At 38.0% G+C, this 21,690-nt stretch overlaps 2 protein-coding genes across 15 annotated transcripts in view; one reads left to right on the top strand and one right to left on the bottom strand.

The window, feature by feature from the left end:
• The window catches only part of LOC118747291 (homeobox protein prospero-like), a 619,759-nt gene that overhangs the window by 163,091 nt on the left and 434,978 nt on the right, over nt 1-21,690 (top strand). The window lies entirely within an intron of this gene.
• On the bottom strand, nt 12,548-13,418 carry LOC118732743. Its single transcript, XM_036461886.1, has 3 exons — nt 13,122-13,418; nt 12,861-13,065; nt 12,548-12,790 (listed from the first exon to the last, which is right to left on the bottom strand). The coding sequence occupies exons 1-3, from the start codon at nt 13,325-13,327 to the stop codon at nt 12,548-12,550; spliced, it is 654 nt and encodes a 217-aa protein (XP_036317779.1). The 5' UTR covers nt 13,328-13,418.

The following is a 21,690-nucleotide window of genomic DNA, read 5'->3' as shown; positions in this document are numbered from 1 at the left end:
CTTAATTGCATCAACTTCGAAAGCTCGAGATAATGTGTCAGCTATAATGTTCTCCTGTCCTTTAATATATCGTATGTCATTAGTAAATTGTGCAATGAATTCCATATGTCTAGTTTGTCTCGGACTACGTTCGGTTTTTGAACTCAAAGCATATATCAAAGGCTTGTGATCCGTAAAAACTGTAAACTGTCGTCCTTCTAAAAGATAGCGAAAATGTTTAATGTTCAAATAAATAGCTAGCAACTCTCTGTCAAATGCACTGTACTTAACTTCGGATGGAGAAAGTTTCTTAGAAAAGAAAGCTAGTGGCTCTGATTTGTTATCAAACGTTTGATGTATGACACCACCAATTGCCGTATTAGATGCATCCACATTTAAAGAGAGTTTGGCATCTTTGTTAAAATGATTTAACAATATCGTAGACGCAAACTTTTCTTTAATACATTCAAAGGCTTTATTTGTTGTGTCATCCCAAATTAAAGACTTGTCACGTTTCTTAGTTGTTCGATTGATTAAATCGTAGATAACTGCCGTAAACTCAGCTAATTTTGGTACATATCGATGGTAATAATTAACCATGCCTATAAATTTCTGCGCCTGTTTAATAGATTTAGGACGTTCAAAACTACGAATTGCTATCACTTTTTCATCAGAGGGTCTAATTCCTGCCCCAGAAATATTATGTCCTAAAAAATCAACACTTGTTACACCGAAAGTACATTTACTTGGTTTGATATTTAACCCGTACTCTGTTAGGCGTTGGAAAAGTATACGGAGATCTTTAAAATGCTGTTCTTCATTTTCACTTGCAACCAATAGATCATCAATATATGTAAAAACAAAATCTAAACCACTAACTACTTCATTAATAAATCTTTGAAAAGTTTGCGCTGAATTTCTTAGTCCGAAAGGCATTCGTATAAATTCAAACATACCGAAAGGTGTCGTTATTGCAGTTTTATAGATATCCTCTTCTGCCATTGGAATTTGGTGGTAGGCCCTTACCAAATCTAATTTCGAAAATATATACTTATTTCTGAGATTCATGTTAAAATCTTGAATATGAGGTAAAGGATAACGGTCCGGTACAGTCACAACATTCAGTCTCCGAAAATCACCACAAGGACGCCAGTCATTTAGTTCTTTTTTAGGTACAAGATGCAGTGGAGATGCTACACAAGAATTTGAAGGTCTACAAATCCCTGTCCTCACTAAAAAATCGAATTCAGTTTTGGCTACTTTAAATTTAATCGGATCCAAGCGCCTTGGCTTAGAGAATGGCAGATTTCCTTCAGTAAAAAGTCTGTGAACCGTAGAATGTTTAACCGGTTTCGAATAATCTGGTTCAGCGATCAAAGAAGGAAACTCCTTCAACAATCTTGTATACTTGTTCTCTACTACAAAAATTTTTGGAAGCGAAATATTACAAACACATGAAACTGTGTTAACCGAAAGACTTGTTACTGGATCAACTAAACGTTTGCATTTCATGTCAATTAAGAGACCGTATTTGCAAAGAAAATCTGCACCAATAATAGGTTTCGCAATATCAGCTATGAGAAACGTAAATGGGAACTCACGTCTTAAACCTAAATTTATATTTAAAATCTTTTTACCATACGTTGAAATCGTTGAACCATTGGCTGCAGTAAGTATTATATCTGAAGAACGTTTTGTATGAGGGAATTTTTTTACCGGAAGTATAGAAATTTCTGCTCCACTATCAATCAAAAAATTTAGTTTGTTTGTTTTATCAAAAATAAATAGGCGACGTGTGGTAATATCTAAATTTCCATTGTTTGCCGCCACAACAACGGATGACTCTAGTTTAAAGAATTTTTGTTTTTAGAAAAAGCACAAGGTTGTTGACATTTCTGAGCCTTATCACCAAATTTGTAATGGTATCTACATAACCAATTTTGACTATCACGAGATTTTGATCTACCTCTATATGGACTTCTAAAACAATTCCTATTATATGATCTATATCTAGAATTTTGACTAATTTGTTGCTTAATAGAATTTAATTCAAAGGAAAGTTTTTGAAAATTTTCACACATAAGATTCGTCGATTTAACTAAATTATCAATAATTGTGTCTTGTGATTTAGAATTTTGAAAACTATTCATAGCTGATATTTCGGTTTTATTAATCACTTCCCAAATATTATCAGCTAGTTTCACCAATTCATTTATATCATTGGTACTTGAACTAGCTAATATCACACTAAGATTTTTTGGCAATTTTCTCAGCCAAAGTTTCTTTAAAATATCCTGACTAAAATTGGAACCTGCAAGCAACATGAGTGACCGATAAAATTCAGAGGGTTTACGATCACCCATCTCTGAATCTGACAAAATTTTATCTAATTTCTTATTTTCGCTTAAAGAATGTCTTTCAATTAAGACTTTCTTTAATTCTGAAAACTTGTTGTTATGCGGAGGATTTTGAATGAAATCTAATATTGTAACTATTACTTCTTGCGGAAGCGCTGTGATTGTGTGTTCATATTTTGTAGTATCTTGTGTAATGTTTTTCATGTTAAATTGCATTTCTGTATGTACAAACCAAGCTTCTGGACAACTTGTCCAAAATTGTGGAAGCTTGACTGAGGTTGCATACACCTCATTATTATTTTGACTAGCATAAGGATTTGCCAACTCCTCTTGAAAAGAATTGTTTTGCAAATCTATAAGCGAGTCATTTAAATTATTTGTACGTGTAGTTGTGTGCGCGCCATGTTGTGGTGAGTGAAACATAGTGTACACAATTTTAACGTTATAAAAATTTCTAGAAGGGGTGTTCACAGTTTAGTTGACAAACAAAACTTTAATAATAATATATTAAAATTGTACTAAATTATAGTCAAAATAATTATCAAACATCTAAAATGGTTAATATGCTGCTTAATGAACAGCACAGTCAAATATAAATTTGTATATATATATATGTATATATATATAGATATGTTAAAATGTATTTAATAAATATCTTATATTTAATATATTTTACTTGCAATTTTTAAAATTTTTGAATTGTTGCTTTTGTTGTTGCCTGTGTCCGCTTCTTCGTCTTCTTCCGCCTGCAGCAGCAATGGCAGTGATGTTGGAGATGTTTTTTGTTTCGTTCTGTTAATGCGCTACTACCAGCTGGAACTTCTCCTATTACGCTCAAAGAGGAGCATTGAGCACCGCTCAAACTGTCCGGTTGCTGTTCTTGATCTTGAGAACGCTGCTGCTGCTGGTTATGTGGTTGTTGTTGACTGGTTGATGCAATATCAGCACTTAAAATAGCTTTTCCAGTGACTGCTTCTAATGCAGATGCATCAATGATATCGGCAATTGTGCTAGTGTCGTTGAATGCGCATTGGTGCGTTTGAAGCTGTTGCTGTTGTTGCTCTACTAATAGTGATTGCTGATCTTCAACAAAAGGCAATGGGGATTTTGCTTTCTGATGTTGCGACTGCTGTGATTCAAGTTGTGGTGATAACGGTGGTGGTAGTAGTACGTGTTGGAATATGCCAGCTGCTCGCAATGGTGCTACTCTTTTTCACTGCTGACTATTGCGACGCATTGCACTTCAACATTTTGGTGTAACATCTCATCATCTGTGGACTAGTACCGCGGAACAACAAACCAAGTGTACAAAATCAATATATCAGCTTAATGTAATTTCTTATATTCCTCCTGGCAGGATCGCCAAATGTAGGTATTTATTTTAAATAACAAAACTTATTTTATTTTCTGTTGTACACAATTTGAGAAAAGTTTGAATAATAAAATTTTCTATTTGATTGACGAACCACAAAAATCACATAAATCTAAAATTTCCAAAATTACAAAGTTGAAATGAACACAGTACAATAAAAGGTAATAACACAAATACAGACCCTACACCGTTGGTCTTCGGTTCAATTCTGTTTAACGTTTTTCTATTTTTTTTTTTAATTAATCACTTATTTTAATTTAAAAATTTCAATGTTGATATTATTTTCAATTGAAGATTTACACAATAGCTTTCAGTATGTCAAATCTAAAAATGCGAGAGTTTTTTATCATTTTCGTTGTAATTTTGGCACTGCGAATTTTCGAAAAGAAATGTTTCTAATCGCAAGTGTAGTACTAGTTCTAAACCAGAAATGTGCTTCACTTATTCATGATTTCCCTGCTTGGTATTTACTATGTATATATATATATGTACGTATATGTGTTCATACGGAATAATGGCTGAAGTCGGGAAGTTGCCTTAAGTTTAACGTACCATTCGGAACGTAGGATTGCGAATGGCGCACCAACCATTGAAAAGCTATTGGCAAATAAATGTGAAAAAAATGTGTATAAGTAATTCTGATGCCAGCAACCCCCTTTCAATATTCCCATCTAGTCTTATTAAAAAATTTCTCGTTATTTAAATAATAAGAGGAATGGTGCATTATAGTAATACTAACTTACGCTTCATGCATATGTTTGTATTTGTACTTCGTATGTTTGTAGGTTCGTATGAGCAAGGAGACTTTTATTTGAAATTTTTCACAAGTAGCTTTAGGTGCACGTCAAAAAAAAACAACCACAGTAACAATAACAACGACAAGCAAGAGGTACTACATATTATTGCAACCTTAAGGAGTCCTGGTACATGCATGAAGAGCACATCGAGGATGTAGGCATTAAAGGAAGTGAAACGACAAAGTAGCAATGCAAAGATTTTATTTTTCTTAGCATTTTTTTATTTTAACTAGCCATACACTAGTCAGAAAAAGTTTGCGTACACAGTCAGCCTATGCCTTTGTAATGACCATTGTTCATATTCAAATTTATCCATTATATATTTTTTATTTAGAATCATAAACGCAATATTCAAGAGCTTTATTAAACCCTTTACGATTTAAAAGTCATGTGGCAACATCAATTTTATCGATTAATATTTCAAAATTTGCCTTCCCTGGCGAAGAAAAACCTCTAAAGGGGACTCCCACATTACTAATTCAAGCGAAACAGTGCAAAAAGTGTTTATTTAAGCGTAGTTAGTGTTCTTACGATAATTGTGCTAAAAATTCGACGTTTTGGATAAATGGCTGGTAAAAGGAAAGTAACTAGTTCCGGTGAAAGGGACATAATCGTTAAGCTTTGGAAAGAAGGCAAAACATTACGTGAAATCGGGAACACTGTAGGAAGAGCTGACTCTTCTATTCAAAGAGTGGTTTCTAATTATAAATCAAGAGGTTCTACTGTTGCTAAGCATCGTTCTGGACGCCCCTCTAAGCTGAGTGACCGAGAAAAGCGGTTCATTATTAAAGAAGTTGAGAAAAATCCTCGACTTAAATCTTCCCAAATGATGTTCAAGAAAGGTTTAACAAGTCTATTTGCAGTGATACTGTATGCAAAATTTCCAAAAAAGCGGATATCATAGTCGAGTTGCACGAAAGAAGCCTTACATATCGCTTGTAAATAGGCAGAAGCGAATTGCCTTTGCCAATGAGCACATTAATAAGCCACTAGAGTTTTGGGAAAAGGTTATATTTTCTGATGAAAGCAAATTTTGCATATCTGGGATCAAAGGACGTAAATTGGTTTGGAGAAAACAAGGTACAGGCTTCAATAAGGAAAACTTAGTGCCTACAGTGAAGCACGGCGGTGGTGGTGTTATGGTGTGGGGGTGTATGGCGAGTGGTGGCGTGGGTAACCTCGAATTTATTGACGGAATTATGGATAAGAGATTGTATCTTGATATTCTAAAGGCAAATTTAAAGCAAAGTGCTCAAAAACTTGGCTTGGAAAATGCGTTTCACTTTCAACAGGATAATGATCCGAAACACACCGCAGAGGTAATCAAGCTATGGCTGCTATATAATGTGCCAAAGCAATTGCGTACTCCACCACAATCTCCAGATCTCAATCCCATGCACTTGTGGGACTTATTGGAGCGCAGGATTCGGGAACACAACATTTCATCCAAACCCGACTTGAAAAGGGTCATTCTCGAAGAATGGAATAAAATTTCTTCGGAAGAGACGGCAAAAATGGTACGATCAATGCCAAAGCGTTTAGCAGAAGTTTTGAAACGTAAAGGATATCCGACAAGTTATTAACCATTAGTTTCCTTAATTTTGTGGTATAAGAAAAACTGTTGATTACTTTGTATGCAAACTTTTTCTGAGGTGTTTTCTGCTAATCATGGACTCTTTTACTAATTTAGTTTTTGTTTTTGTATTTTTGGATGCAAAGCTTTAGTTATATTAAAACTGAATTTCAAAATGTAAATAAAACCTGAATTTATGTTAAAAATACTTAATTTTCAATACGTTTTTTTTTTTTTTAGTTTAATGCCCATTCTGTCTGTACGCAAACTTTTTCTGACTAGTGTACATGAAAGCATGATTTGTACATACATGTACATATACAAATTAAACATCTGCATGAATGTAGTAACTAGCACTTCACTTATGAAACATTCGTTTGTGCTCCGAACTGTTTACTCATGCAACTCTCAGCAAGCAAGATGAGTGAATGAGTTTGCAAAGATCTGCGCGGCCGCTGTGGTGTAATGGATAGCAGTGAGCGCTTCCATTCCGCAGGGTCTGGGTTCGGCCCTAGTTTCAGACTATCATCAACAAATAACAAACAAACACTTTTTTCTAATAACGGTCGCCCCTCGGCAGGGAATGGCACCCCTCTGAGTGTATTCAGACATGAGAAACAGCTTCTCATAAAAATACAATCGCCATTTGGAGCCGGCGCAAAATTGTAGGTCCCTCCCGACATCAAGGCGCACGTCAAAAATCGGAGGATAAGCTCAGCCAAACACTAACATATTGTGTAAGTGCCAATCTTTTATTGTTATACTATTCGGGATTTGCAATGCAATGTAGAGTTTTACTGCCTTATCTACCAAAGACCATAAATATAACAAACGGATAAACAAATGAGAATTGGGTTTAATTCAACTGCCACCACAGAAGTATATCAAAATCATCATGAAATATTACATGTGTGACTTCGTTTACTTATGCGTAGCTCAATTTTGATTTTTTTCCCCCAAATTAACTGTTTGTCGAGCTTGAAAAAATGGGTGACTTATAAGCTGAAACGGAAGTATTTTCTATGCATGTATGTATATCGTTCACATTTTATACAAATTATTTCATTTCCATCAAACAAATTTTACTTATTGGCTGGGGAGGACAAGAAAAGTGGATTTTTGTGGTACAGTATATTTTGCTTTGCTGCCTCTATGCTTAAGTGCACATTTATGATACCTACCCCAAAATGCGCATCAAAAGCATTCTTTTTAACATTTATAAGGAAACTGCTCCGATAGATGCATTCAACATACCTGCACATTGGCGATACCTGCTTTAAAAATTGTGCGACTAGAATCAATTATCAATGGATGTATTACGTTTACCTGCACTGGCCCTACAATCACCTAATTTTACAACCTTTTATTTATTTTGCTCATCTCACAGAACAACGAAAATGGCTATCAATTTATGTAGTTATATAGATAATTAGATAACATTTGGTAAAAATTTCGCTTGCAGTAATTTCTACATGGTAAGTGCTCCGCCAATATTTGGTTTCATAGGGATTCGGATACCTTCCTCATTGAAGTAGTAAAGAAAATTCGCTTAAGTGCCTTTTTCGGTTACGTGCACAAGTTTTTCGTGCAAAGAAGGATGTGCAGCTAAGCAAAATATACTGTATATCGACATGTTTGACAAAACAATATCCTTTATGAGATTAGTACATTTTTCTTTACAATTCTTGGAATGTATTTATATACATATATGTATGTATACTTAGGGCCAATATCACTTAAGTTTATTTTTGGATTGTTATTTAAATGCCATTTCACTTTCGTTGGGTTTCAGATCACCTTTATTTAAATATACCAAACTGTGGCAACACTGTTGGTGGTTCCTTGAAATTGTTGTTGCATTTGTATGTTTGTTAACTTTTTATGGTGAACAACTGATTGTTGTTTGGTACAAACACATATCTTATATTTAAATAGCCAATATTGGCCATTTAAGTGCAGATTAAATATATGATCAGAAAATTAATTGTTGGTCAACAAATCCCTAGTAGCGATGCCAATTCATTTTTTCTTTCTCCTCGTTGACCACCGGAAATTTCCCTGATTTTCGGTGAAATTTCCCGAACTGGCATAATTCCACTTAAAAAATCAAAATGTTTAATTAAATTGCTTGAATTTATAAACGAATGTACATTCAATATTTAGACGTTAAATTTTTTCACTAATTGCCTATAAAAATATATCTTATTGTATAACATACGCCATATAAGTCAAAGTTAAAAACCTTAGGCACTCACAAAAATCTAACAAATGAAAAAAAATTGTTCATCAAAATTTTCATCTTTTTACTCAGTGTTTTTAGAAGCCAATTTAATTTTAGTATAATTGAAATGGCTAAAATTTACTATTTTTATTTGCTGTTTCTTTTCGCACATTCTTCCACTCGGCTCACTTGAATTTAAATACAGATTAGAAATTAGACATATGTATATTATTAATAATAATAAATTATTTAATGCTAGCTAATGAAAATATCAAAATTTCATATATTAACAAATGAATAAAAAAATTGCATTATTTAATATGTATATACATATAAATGAATATAAGTAAAATTAAAAAAACACGGCAACCTGGAGCAAATAGTTCATTTAAAATTTCGAACTAGGTTGTTCGATCAATTCCATAAATATATTGCTGATATCAATGTTTTTATAGTGCAGCTAATGCAATTGTGACTGAATAATAAAATTCTACAAAAAAGCATTCTGCACTTTAGGTAAGTTTTTTAATGATTTAAAATTAAATAGTCAAAATTTCCCGCAAACGGAAGCTCATTCCCTGATCCTGAAAAATCAGGTCAAAAGTCAGATTTACCAACATTGACATACGTCCACCTGAAAACAGTCACTGTTTTCATCGCTTTTTTTGTGTTCTCGCGTACAATCGTTCCTCGGTTTCTTCGGTAATTGTGTTTTAGTGAAGGCCCATTGTGTTACCACAGTTGACACCGTTCAATTATCCTCCCCATTGAACCACTTCGTGTCGCTGATGAATCTCATCAGGCACTTCGCATCGGTACTTGAAACCTCCTTAAGGTCGGCCAGGAATGGTGAACCCAGATGACGCAGCCTGCTTCTGCACATTGCAGGGCATTTACACAAGAGATGCAAGACTGTCTCCTCCTCTTCGTCGTCCTTGCAGCTTCTGCAACATCTACGAAAGGGCACCCCGAGCCTTTCTGCATGTTTACCTATTAAGCAGTGCCCGGTTAGGGCCCCAACGACGTTAGATATGTCCTCTCTTCTAAGAGAGTAAACCCTTCGTTACCGCCTCCGGTCCCATTTAGGCCAAGTCTGCCTGGAAACTCGACAAGTCGTACTTTGACTCCATCTTTCTTCAGCTTGTTTGTAAACAAATTCACTAATTAGCAGTTTGCAAGTGGCAAAAGGCATACCAATGCGTTCTTTACCAGGAAGAATCTGCCCGGTCGTGCCTTGCCTTGCAAGTTCATCTGCCATGCAGTTTCCCTCTATGTCCCTATGACCAGGGACCCAAGTGAGGTGAGGTCTGTTCTGCTTGGCTATCTCCTGTAGAGATAGGCGGCAGTGCAGCGCAATCTTTGAGTGAAACGTGAAGGAGCTCAGAGCTTTGATCGCAGCCTGACTATCACTAAAAATGAAGATGTTTCCATGATGGCTGAAACTTCAGCTTGGAATACGCTGCAGTAGTCCGGTAACCTAAAAGAGATTTTTAGAGGAGGGTTTCGTGGGAAAACGCCGCCTCCTACCTTGCCGTCGAGTTTTGAACCATCTGTATAGATGTTAATGCTATCGGATGGAGTGTTGAAATCTTCTTTCCACTCCTCCCTGCTTGGAATTCTGGTGCTGAAGTTGCTTTCCGGAATCGATGTCGAAGCACAGCGGTCTGTGCTGTTCGGAATGAAGCAGAATTCATTTAATATACAAGAGTGTCCCTGGGCTACAGGTTGCCATTGGTATGCCTCTCTTAAGCGAAGAGCAGCGAGCGCTGCCATCTGCTTTCCTACCAAATCCAGTGGCAGAAGATCCAAAATAGCGTTCAGAGCATCGCTTGGCGTGGTTCTGAGCGCTCCGCTTATGCAGATCATACTAGACCTTTGCACCTTGGTGAGAAGCCTGAGATTGACCACTTTATCTAACGCAGGCCACCACACGATCACTCCATACAGGAGTATTGGTCTGACGACTGCTATAAATATCCATCGACAGATCTGGGGACTGAGGCCCCATCTCTTGCCTATGGCCCTTTTACAAGTATAGAGGGCAACGGAAGCCTTTTCATAACGCTGAATCATATTATTCCTCCAGCATAGCTTCTTATCTAAGATAACGCCAAGAAATTTGGCTTTTGTAGGGAGACTTAACCGGAAGACGTTTAGCTCCGGTGGAGTGACGGAAGGCATTTTATACCTTCTCGTGAAGAGGACGAGCTCCGCTTTGCTTGAGCTGACGCTCAGGCCACAGCGGGTAGACCACTTGGATACATCCCGAAGCGTTCGCTGCATCAGCTCGCATAGCGTTTGCGGAAATTTTCCCCTGAAAGCGATTGCAATGTCGTCGGCGTATGCAACAACTTTTCCTCCCCCCCAATCCGTTCCACACAAGTGCGGTTGACGGCCAGGTTCCACAGAAGTGGAGAAAGCACACCTCCTTGGGGAGTGCCCCTCGTCACAAGCCTCGATACTTCGCACGCTCCCAGCCTCGCCCTCACCACTCTGCAGCAGAGTAGCTGACCGATAAACTCCAACAGTGAGCTTTCCACTCCTAGGGCCCCCACGGCGTTAGTAATAGCCTCCGGAAGTACGTTGTTGAAAGCGCCTTCAATATCCCAGAAGGCTACGAGACAGAAGTCCTTAACGTTGAAGGACTTCTCGATATAAGCGACCAGATGATGAACTGCGGTCTCCGTCGATTTATCTTAACGGTACGCATGTTGGTTATCAGACAGTAGACGACTGTCTATGGTGTCAGAAAGGAAGCTGCTAACAATCCTTCCAAGTGTCTTAAGAGCAAAGGAGGAAAGGCTGATGGGCCTAAGATCCTTCGGGTTAGTATGTGAGGCCTTACCGGCCTTTGGAATTAAGACGACCGTGACATTTCTCCATGCCAGCGGTATGTGATTAAACTTGAAGCAGGCCTTGAAAATACTTAGAAGCCATTTTGCAGACACATCCAGTGTCTTAATCAGTTGTGCAGGTATTATACCATCTGGTCCTGCAGTTTTTTTTTGTATTGCCCATCTGACTCTTTCTTCCGAGATGGGTATATTCACCGCGTAGGAAGAAGTTACAGAAGGGGAGTTTTCCCCTACAACTATGTTCCCAGGAAAGTGGGTGTATATAAGTAGCTCAAGGGTTTCCTTTACCGTGGAGATCCAGGATCCATCGTGCTTTTGTAAGAAGCCTATCGGGTTGGGAGATCTGGAGGGAATCTTTCGCAGCCTGGCAGCTTCGGAAACACCTTCGATGCCACTACAAAAAACCCTCCAGGAAGATCTCTTTGCTTCCCTCAGAGCTTTTTTATAGGCCCGGAGTAACCGCTTGTACTCCTGCCATTCGAGCTCACAGCTAAGCCTTTTGGCCTTATTGAATTGCTTCCTGCAAGATTTCCGAAGCGGGTCTAACTCCCGCGACCACCAGTGTGGTTTACATTTACCTCGCGGCTTAGGATCAGGGCACGCCTGACCTAGGGCCTCTGAGCAGTTCGAGGTAAATACATTGACCATTTTCTCTAGATCCTCGGTACATTCAGGTTCTATAGGGGCTAAGCTAGAGAGCTTATCTTCAAGTAGCTGTTTATAGTAGCTCCAATCTGCGTTTTTTTAGTTTTTGCGTAGTGTTGGGCTAGTTGGAGAGAAATTCAATACTATTTCAATATATCGATGGTCAGAGAAGGAGTGTACATCTAGAACCCGCCAACCCTCCACCATCTCAGTTAAGCTTTCACTGCATAAAGTTATGTCTAGAACTTCCTTACGGTTTTTAGTAATGAAGGTAGGCTCCCTACCTTTATTGCATATAAGTAGGTTAGTTGTTAGGATGTAGTTGAAAAGTGACTCACCCCGATCGTTTATGTCTGAGCTGCCCCACTGGACATGGTGGGCATTGGCATCGCTTCCAATCAAAATGTGACCGTTTTCATACTTGGTCACCAAGTTCCGCACCGTTGCTTGAGGAGGGTGCTCCGATTCATAGGGCATGTATGCCGAAACCAATACGATGGATGTGCATTCCAGCTCAAATATTATTGTCGCGACGTCACCATCACTGTAATTAGGTAAAAGAAAGATATTTAAATCCGCTTTTGCCAAAATGCAGGCTCTAATTTTACCTTTACCACGCTCTGAGACCAGCTCGAAGCCCGTGGCACTCAATCCTCAGACCCTTGAGTTGCAAACCCAAGGTTCCTGGATTAGTGCCACCTCAACATCGTCTTTGGACAGACGACATAGAAGAGCAGCCGAAGCTGCTTTAGATATGTGGAGATTGATTTGCAGTACTCTCGTATGGAGTATCCATCGCTACGACGGTTACGTCAGCCTCGCACTCCCCGTCGCTGTACAGCAGTTCTTCCTCCTCAAACACCCTGCGCATTGTCGATGCGTAGTTTGATTGAGAGGAGTCATTGCTTTCAGCGTCGGAGAGCTCCGGTTCCGGCTCCGGTTCGGGTGCCTCAATGTCCATGTCCATTGCTGCACCCGAACTGGAGGCGCGCTGCGCGTCGCCGCGATAGACTCTAATTATGACCTCATCGAGGCCATAATATACTTAGCGACAAAACTACCTGTCTTGAAGGGCCATCAGCGTCCTCGACTCGGATGACCCTCCAATCACTTGTCGGAAGGGCTGGGTTCATCATCTGAAGCACATTTAGAATGCTCTTAGGTGCCGAAGGTGTCGTCGGTACCCAAGCCCTTGCTCTTGGTCTGACTGGAATGTCCTTCCAGTCTACAACCTCCAACCTAGCCCCTGGATAGACAGGGCATATCCTTGCAACGGCAGCCTTGTACAGCGCCACCGATCTCGGATCCTCGCAGGCGACCACTTGTACGTGCCCTGGTACCAACCAGCGTCTTTGCAAGCTGGAGGGGTTCCGGGGTTCTCCAGCAGAACATCAAAAATGACGTTCGCCAAGGCTGCCTTCACCCACCTCCACTGGTCCTTCGGTATGGACCCTAGCTCGTTGCCTCGGTCCAAAACCCCTATGAGGATTCGGTCCTTCGCGACCTCGGCAAAGCTAGGTCTGCCCATCCAGGAGTGTGGCCGGACTCTCTTGGGTGCAGGAAGTTTTTCCTCCACCGACCTTTGTCGCTTTGACGGGGGTACCCGGTTTTCCACCGAAGCCCCGAGATTGACCTGGAAGTTGGGCAGTAGAGCTTTCGCCCTTTCCACCGCTTCCTTCGCGCTCTGGGGCAGCGTATCCAACGGGACCCCGTGGTACTTCTTTAGCGTCCTCGCGGCCTTACGCTTTTCAGCGTACATACCCCTCTCAGACTCGGTTTCCTGGGTGGCGTGGCCCATAGTTGCCATTGTTGCCACGCCTCCGGTGATTTCTTTTGTGGCCACTTGTCGCCCTAGTCCACTTCGGTCAGGCCGTGAGGCCTCTGCTTCTGTGGTGGTAGACTTCGCAGCCGTGCCGGCGTTTGATGGGCCCCCAGCACCCACAGCCGCAGATGGATTTGCCGTTTCCAACACAATCCCTGCAGCCATGCTGGTGCTAGGCCCCACCATAACACCCGTAGGCACGGGCCGGCGTGAGGTGTCCCCCACATCCAGCCCGGAAGAGCTCCTTCTGGAGCGCAGCGGCGCATGTTGCGCTTGCGCCTGCGCAGTCTTACCCCGATTTGGGGAAGACGAAATTTTTGTAAATTTTTTTGTTGTTGTTGTTTTTGTTTTTGTTGGGGTTTTTTGATTGTTATTCATCTTGTTCGTACGACCACCTGCTCGACGAGGCAAGCGCAGTGGTCTGCGTAGTATGTGGGGAAATCATACGGTACACCGCGGCAGCGCCCCTTGCCGTAGTAAGGCCACCGTTACTCCCTGAGGCGGCCCGGTGTCAGGAAGGCGCCGTTAAAATACAGCCGGTCTGTTAAACCCCCTGGCTGCAAACCATCCAATGGGCACGGTGTCGCGTAACACCCTGGATTAGGGGGGAGGAGTTGGGTTGTTGGGATAGGAAAATAAGGAGGGATAAATAAGGGCAGGAGTAATCGTCGGTGCGGTAATCTCCACATACGAGACTGTGTAAGCTCGTGTCTTACACAGGTTCCCATGCGGAGCCTCCCTCTTAGTTCGTGCTGATATAGAAAGCCCCACGCCAAGGAGACCAACATCGATGTTAGAAAATGTAACATCGGCCCAATTTGATATATATTTTTAATAAAATTTTTAAATATTGGTGTTTTTGCTGGCTTGTAAAGACTAAGTTTTAGTACTGGATTATATATTATGTTTATGTTTATTAAATAAAGTAAAAAAAAATTTACGTTTCTGCGCGGCATTTTGTTTTTGTGACATTAGGCACACTATGTTCGTAAATCGCTATTTTCAGTTTTTATGTAAATAAATACATATTTTGGTTTCTTCTAGGTACTAGTATAGGACCACCTCTGAGGCACCACCTTACTTTTAAAAAAATAATTATAGAAATCGGTTGACGTGGTTGAAAGTTATGCGATAGATAACATACATAAAAATATTCCGACGAATTGATAGCCTCCTCCTTTTTTGAAGTCGGTTAAAAAATAGTTAGTGTACTCTCGAAATACTTTAATAGTATGTTGTTTTACTAATATATATATATATATATATATATTTTTTTTTTTTTGGCAGGCTATTTTTCATAGCAGAAATACACTCCGCGGTTTTCCATTGCTTACCGAAGGGTGGCCGCTATTAGAAAAAACATTTTTATATTGTATTTTTTGATGTTGGTCGGAAACTGGGCTACATAATGGTAGCACGGACTGCTATTCACTACTCCACGCCAGCGGCCTAGTTTGAATTAAAAGGGAAAGTAAATACAAATTCTTGAAATATAAGAAATGTGTTTTAGCTGTGCAATCCAGGTTTCACCATGGCATCTGGTAGAGTTGGCTACAGCTTCTCTTTACGCCCCTCAGCGCTTCTAGCAACCACTCTGCCGTCAACCTAACGTGAGAAGGTAAACACAAATCTGGGCCCGAATCGCGGCATTTGTGATAGAGTGATCACTCGTTTCGAATCGAAGCAAACAAAATGGCAGCTCAACAATACCATTTAAATGGACAAAGCACACTCGATATCGATTGCCAGAATTTCAAAATCAAATTTCGATTCGAGTAACGTTCGATATCAAATGCCGCTATTCTGGCCCAGATTGATTTGGTTTTGATCCGAAGCGGTTTTTGAACCCAACCGCCGATTTTTCGGGCTTCGAACCGAACCGTTTTTGTTTTGATATGCCAAAACAAACCGAAAACCATTTTAATAAATGGTTCGGCTCAGTTCAAACGAAAATACGCTAAAACATTTTTTAAGTTTTGTAATACACAACCCTTATGATAAAACTGCTAACAATTTTTTGTTCGATGGCTACTCCCTGAGTGGTCATTTTTCATTGTAATTGCGTAGTGGCATTTATTGTTGTCTTAAGAAATTTGACCTTACTGTGAAAAAGGAAAACTTATTTGTGAATGTAACAAAAATTAAGGCATTTTTTATACAAACGAATTAATTTTTTAATTATTTTTTTTTTTCAAAACTTAGTTTTTGGTGCAGAATGGCAGGTAATACGAAACTACATCGATTTTTCGTCTCTCCTGAATAATTCCAAAAAATAGACTTTGCACCTTTTCACTCTTAGGTGACGATATACATATGTATATATATTTCGTTTATATATATACATATTTATATAGTCTGCTCGTTCGTAGGCGAAGGAGGTAAGAAGAGAGGGGAGAGTACACATACCTCCGTACCGTTTACAATTTTTTGTCTCTTTTGATCTTTTCCTTGCTTCCAATTTAAAGAACCAAGGACTTGAATTCATAAAAGTTTATGCGTGTAGAACCAAATAGAAAACACAAAAGAGAACGCAGGTAAAATTACATTTATTTTATTATTGAATTGACGAATATTAATTTAAACAAATTTTGTATGTAATTGAAGTAACATTTGATTGGTCTAATAACAATTTATTTTGATAAAATTTACGAAACATTACTGGCAGTCTCCACAGGATAAAATTTATTGCTACCCAGCTGTCATTTTGGTCGCTAGATATAAGTAATATCAGTGGCAATATTTGTGTGGGCTTTTTATATCTTGATATAAGCATTTGTAAGATAGCTTCGAAAACGTATTTTTGCCGGATTTAATCGCTTTAAAAATTTAGAAAATAGACTATTTTACATTTTAAGTACATAACTTTTATATTAAAACAATAATGATATTGCAGCCACGAAGTTTTCGTGCAAATGAAAATGTAGCTGTCAAACTACCAAATTTCCGGCAATGGATAGCAAGATATAAGCTCTGATATACATATATTGCTCTTGAAGAGCAATGAGCGGTCTCCATTGGCTATTTATACTCTAATATATATATCAAGATACAAACTTTATCCTGTGGAGACGGGCAATTAGGAAGAGCATTCCTTGCAATAAAATTATCAGAAAACATAGTTCAACTAATAAAGACAACAACAACAAAGACATCATGATCCAGTCTACATATCTTTGATCCTTTTAAACTTTTTGAATCAATCTTTGTTTGCCAAAAAACTTATTTCTCTAGCTGAGTAACATGTTTCAAAACAAATATTAATTAGGCCACAAATAACAAATACGATTCTATTATATAATATTTTTCGACCTTTTTTCCAGAAAGCTGATAAAAATAGGAAAAGTAATGATATTATGGGCGACGGTTTTCCCAAAAATACCGAAATCAAGACGAATTCTAATAAAAAGCCACGCGCTCGATACTATTTGGTATTTGCGATATTTACCAATTACTTTTCAAAAATGATTGAGCTCTCGATACTACTCATTACTCAGAAAAGGTATCGATATTTTGTACTCTGTACTCGTATCGTTTTAACACTATCAATGAATGTAAGTGAAGCTGGGATCCCACGATTGCCGCAATACACCAATTATTGCCTCATTTTATGCCCCAATCGTGTGATTTCACAATAAATTGACTCATGCGGCAATAGAGGCCGATATTGTGCTTACTGTGCCCAATCAAATACGGCCCGTGTGCGGCAATCGTGTGATAGCTCGATTGGCAATCATGGGGCAATGAAAATTTCAAAATTGCGGCAATATTTATTGTGTTCTTGTGCGGCAATTGAAGTGAACAATACACAACAAAATATTTAGGCTGTTTATTAATAATTCACTTTTTTGCTTCCTTATGTGTCCAAAAATCACTGAAAGAATATCCTTGTTTTCGGATGCAAAATAACTTTTAATTTAATTTGTATTCAAATTATAATTTTTCTTGAAGTCCGATGACGGAATCTTTGCTGCGATATATACCACCACAAGCAAAACTCATACGAGAAGAATACGAAAGATGTTTTATGTCACCAATTGGCGAACTGCCATGACAGTATAAATTTATTTTAAAAAAAACTTAAAAGTTCAATACAGACCACGACAAAACGGTAGAACTTCAACATTTCGACCAGTCTTGACTATTTTTCTTCTATTTATTTAATCTTCATTATTTTTGTTAAAAGTATAGCTCATTGTCTCACAAAAACTGCATAAATGCAAATTGCAAGCTTTATACAAAAATTATAGACATTTCTTAAACTTTTGAACACAATCCCACGGTTTTTAATTTGGATTTCTAGAAAAAAAAAATGTTATTTAGTTTTATAGCTCATTAAAATTTAGTATAAGGTGGAAGTTTGAAGTTGCTAAAAAATCCTGTTGATTTTTTATAATTTTTTTAGCTGATGGTATTATGCACTTTCTTCTCTGTAAATTACTTTGTAAACTGCATAACAAAATTTTTTCTAGAAATCCCAATTAAAAACCATTGAATTGTTATCAAAAGTTTAAGAATTGTTTATAATTTTTGTATACAGTTTGAAAACTGGACTTAAGTGGTTTTTACTAGACAGTGAGGTATGGCGTTATAGGAAAAAATTAACATTAAACAAACAAAAGAAAAAAGTCAAGACTGATCAAAATGTTAAGGTGCTATCTTTTCTTGCGCGCTGTACACATAATTATAAAATTTCATTCAAAACATAAATTATGTATATTCGCAGCTTTCATTTATACAAACATAACTATTTTGTACCAATTTACTTGTAATGAGTAAAAAACCTCTACGTAACAAAATTAAAACGAAAACTGTTGCAACTTGAACTCCGCAGTTATCGTCGAAGAATAAAAAACTATACACTCAAACTTCTAAATGAATGCGTGAGTTTTCATTAGACACAAGTTTTTGCTTCTTTGTTTTCAAACAACAAAAAAATTGCACAAAATGAGCCCGCAATATACAAAGCAGATACAATTGTTTTATTTTTTTTTTATTAAGAATACGCCATTTTTACACAACAGAGAAAAAAACAGAATTTAGAAGTCAGCGCAACACCTTATGGTCACAATTGCCGCATGCTCGAACAATCGTGTGATAAGTTTGGGGCAATGTTTGTCACTATATTGCTTTTCGCCAACTTGCGGCAATCAGAATTGTATAAAAAGAGGCAACCGTGTGACTGTACAGAATTTGATTGGGACAATTTTTTTATTGTGCTCCAATACAGCACAATAAAAATTGTTCCAGATTGGTCCATTTGCGGCAATCGTGGGATCTCAGCTTGAGAATGCGAGAAATAAATGTACATACATACATACATAAAAGTCGAAAGCAAAGTTAGTAAACATTTTTCCTTTCGCTGGACATGCCAATGGCGGTAATGGCTTGCAGACGGCTTTGTATTGCCCGTACTGGGTTAGACATTATAAAGTAATACCTGCTAGAACCTGTTCCCAGCACAAAATCTAGAATCGATTTAAGTGTCAGCGTGTTCTTGAGGCTATTACTTGGGATGTATAAATCGTCTTTCGCTTTTTTAACCCATTACGGAGATTACAAAGTCATTTTCAAGTCATTACGGCCTATGACATAAACATGTTAAAGTAATGACTTCTAGAAGCGAAAGAGGAAGTGTTTACTAATATCTTTCGATTCCACATCCGTTTCTTATAGAATAGAGAGACGGCGATATTAATCCGGATTAAGGGCGCAGTTGATTTGATCGTAATTGTACTCTTACAGACGGCAGTAGTTCGGATTAAAGAGCCGCGAGGTCGTGGGTTCGAGTCCCACGACCAGTAGAATTTTCAATTATTTTTTTTAATTCTTTGAATTATTATTTACTTTTATTTTTTTAATGTAATTATAGTTATTGTAGAACTTTTTAATAAAATTAAACTTAAAAAGCTTTATTCGCTAATAGTAAAATTAATAATGTGAAATAAAAAAAACTAAAGAAAATAATGTAACATTGCATATACATACAAACATTACAAAAAAATTAAAATTTTACAATCGCTCGAACCGAAGCTCGAACCTGGGTAATAAAGATTTGTAGTACGCGGTTCTTAACACTTTTCTACCGCGGACTTAAAACTAGATTACATATTTTGTTTGCTTACTTGTGCAATGGACAACAGCTGGCCGTTTTGGCCAGTGTTGTCATCGAAAATTCCCATTATCCATATTAATTTTTGGGTTAGCTGCAGGACTTCATCCGAATAAACTGCAGTTGATTCCCGATATAAAACACGTTACCACTAAAAGCGATTCCATTTTTTTCCTGGGTACGTACACGCATACACACATATGTATGTACAATCATATGTGCATAAGGTACAAAAACACAACAAGAGGGCTAAAAAGCGAACGAGTATTTGCCATCAAGACTTGCGACGCGGATTTCCTTGTACTTTGTCATTTAAGCTGAAAATAATTGCAACTGCTTGTAATGTTTCCTTCTTGGCGCAGTTCATGTGGCACGCCGCCTATGTGATGCTGATGTTGTAGGTGCTTGCAGCCGCGGCAGCGGCAACAATTTCCGCATCCGTTGCCATTTTCCAAAACTCTTAACCGAATGCATTTTATTTGTTTTACAGTTTCTAACTGTAACATTGCAGGAATTGTTGTTGTTATTGCATTTGTTTCAAGTTTTGTTTACATCCGCACTATCGCATATCCTCAAATAAACTTAGTTATTATATATACAAGTATATATAGATATATATATATCTACATATATGTACTTATTTACATATATATGTACATACTCGCACGTTTGCACATTTAGTTTGTACGTGTTATAAACACAATTTCACATTTGGCCACTTGCGCTCTCATGGTATACCACGAAGGACGAAGGAGGAATTGAAGGAGTTTCGGTTTTTAATACCCTAGAACTTAAAAAAATGCCTGCAAAGCGGAAAGCAAAACTGAATTCTGGATATACATATCGCACACCGTCATCAAAAGAGTCACAACTCAAAATAATACGTTTGTCAGAAAATGCGAATAACTATTTCTTAGCACATGATAATCATATGGGCAAGGGCTCCTTTACCTTAGGTTTTTTTATCAAATTATAACAAAAATTTGCCCCAGCTTTTGCTCAAAGGTAAACAAAAGCTCGGTGTATAATTTTAGCGCGAATCTCAAAAATGCCAAATTTTGAGTTGTGACTCTTTTGAAGACGGTGTGCGATATGTACATACATATGTATATGAATCGGACTGAAAGCATGTCCTTAATAAGTTGGCTATTTTTCTTGAGTGGTAAGTTTTTCACGAGGCTGTGTACGAGCGTGTAATTGTCGTTGTAATGTGCATGAAGAGGCACAGAAGCCAGCCACCTATGCTGTGTTGCTGTGAGTTAAGATTTAACAGTATTTCTAAGCTTTCTGGGGCCGGAAAAACTTTAATTAAGAGACTTTCGTATCCTTGCAGGACAGAATTTGCACGGGGAGTACGTTTCCGATGAGTGCATATCAAATAACAATGCTCTATATTTAGTAGGGTAATCGATTATTCGTCTTTTTTTTCAAAAACGGCTTTCCGAGTGATTCGAAAAATGCAATTTGAAAAAAATCCGGTTCCCGATTTTTACATTAAGAAAAAAGCGTAAAACTGATTTTATTTTACGTAGTTTTCATACACTGAAAACGCTTATGTTGGTATAATATTATAACCAAAAATTACAACAAAACTATAAACACCAAATATAGCTTTTATTTAGAAAAGAGCAAAGCAAGATAAGTTAAAATTCACATTTGGTCTTATTTTAAGATTAACTATTGCATCCCGTCCCAGTAACATAAAACAAGTTTTTTTTTGTCAAATGGCGGTCGCCCCTCGGCAAACAATGGCAAACTTCCTAGCGTACTTCTGCCATAAAAATTTCTCCGGAGGTGGAGTAAAAGTGTAGGTCTCTCTTTACAGTGAAACCCGCTTAAGTAACCAACATTTTTGGGCACGGTGAATATTTTGATGTAATCTGAATCAAATCCCTCTCTTAAGTACCTCCCCGCTTATTCACCCAACCCGCCTAAGTACCTAAATTTTTCGTACCCCATT

Source organism: Rhagoletis pomonella, unplaced genomic scaffold (assembly GCF_013731165.1).
Source record: "Rhagoletis pomonella isolate Grant_MI unplaced genomic scaffold, Rhpom_1.0 Rhpom_scaffold_00001, whole genome shotgun sequence".
Taxonomy (NCBI): Eukaryota; Metazoa; Arthropoda; class Insecta; order Diptera; family Tephritidae; genus Rhagoletis; species Rhagoletis pomonella.
The sequence above is the reverse complement of the archived record's forward strand: the minus strand, read 5'-3'. Positions and strand labels throughout refer to the sequence as shown.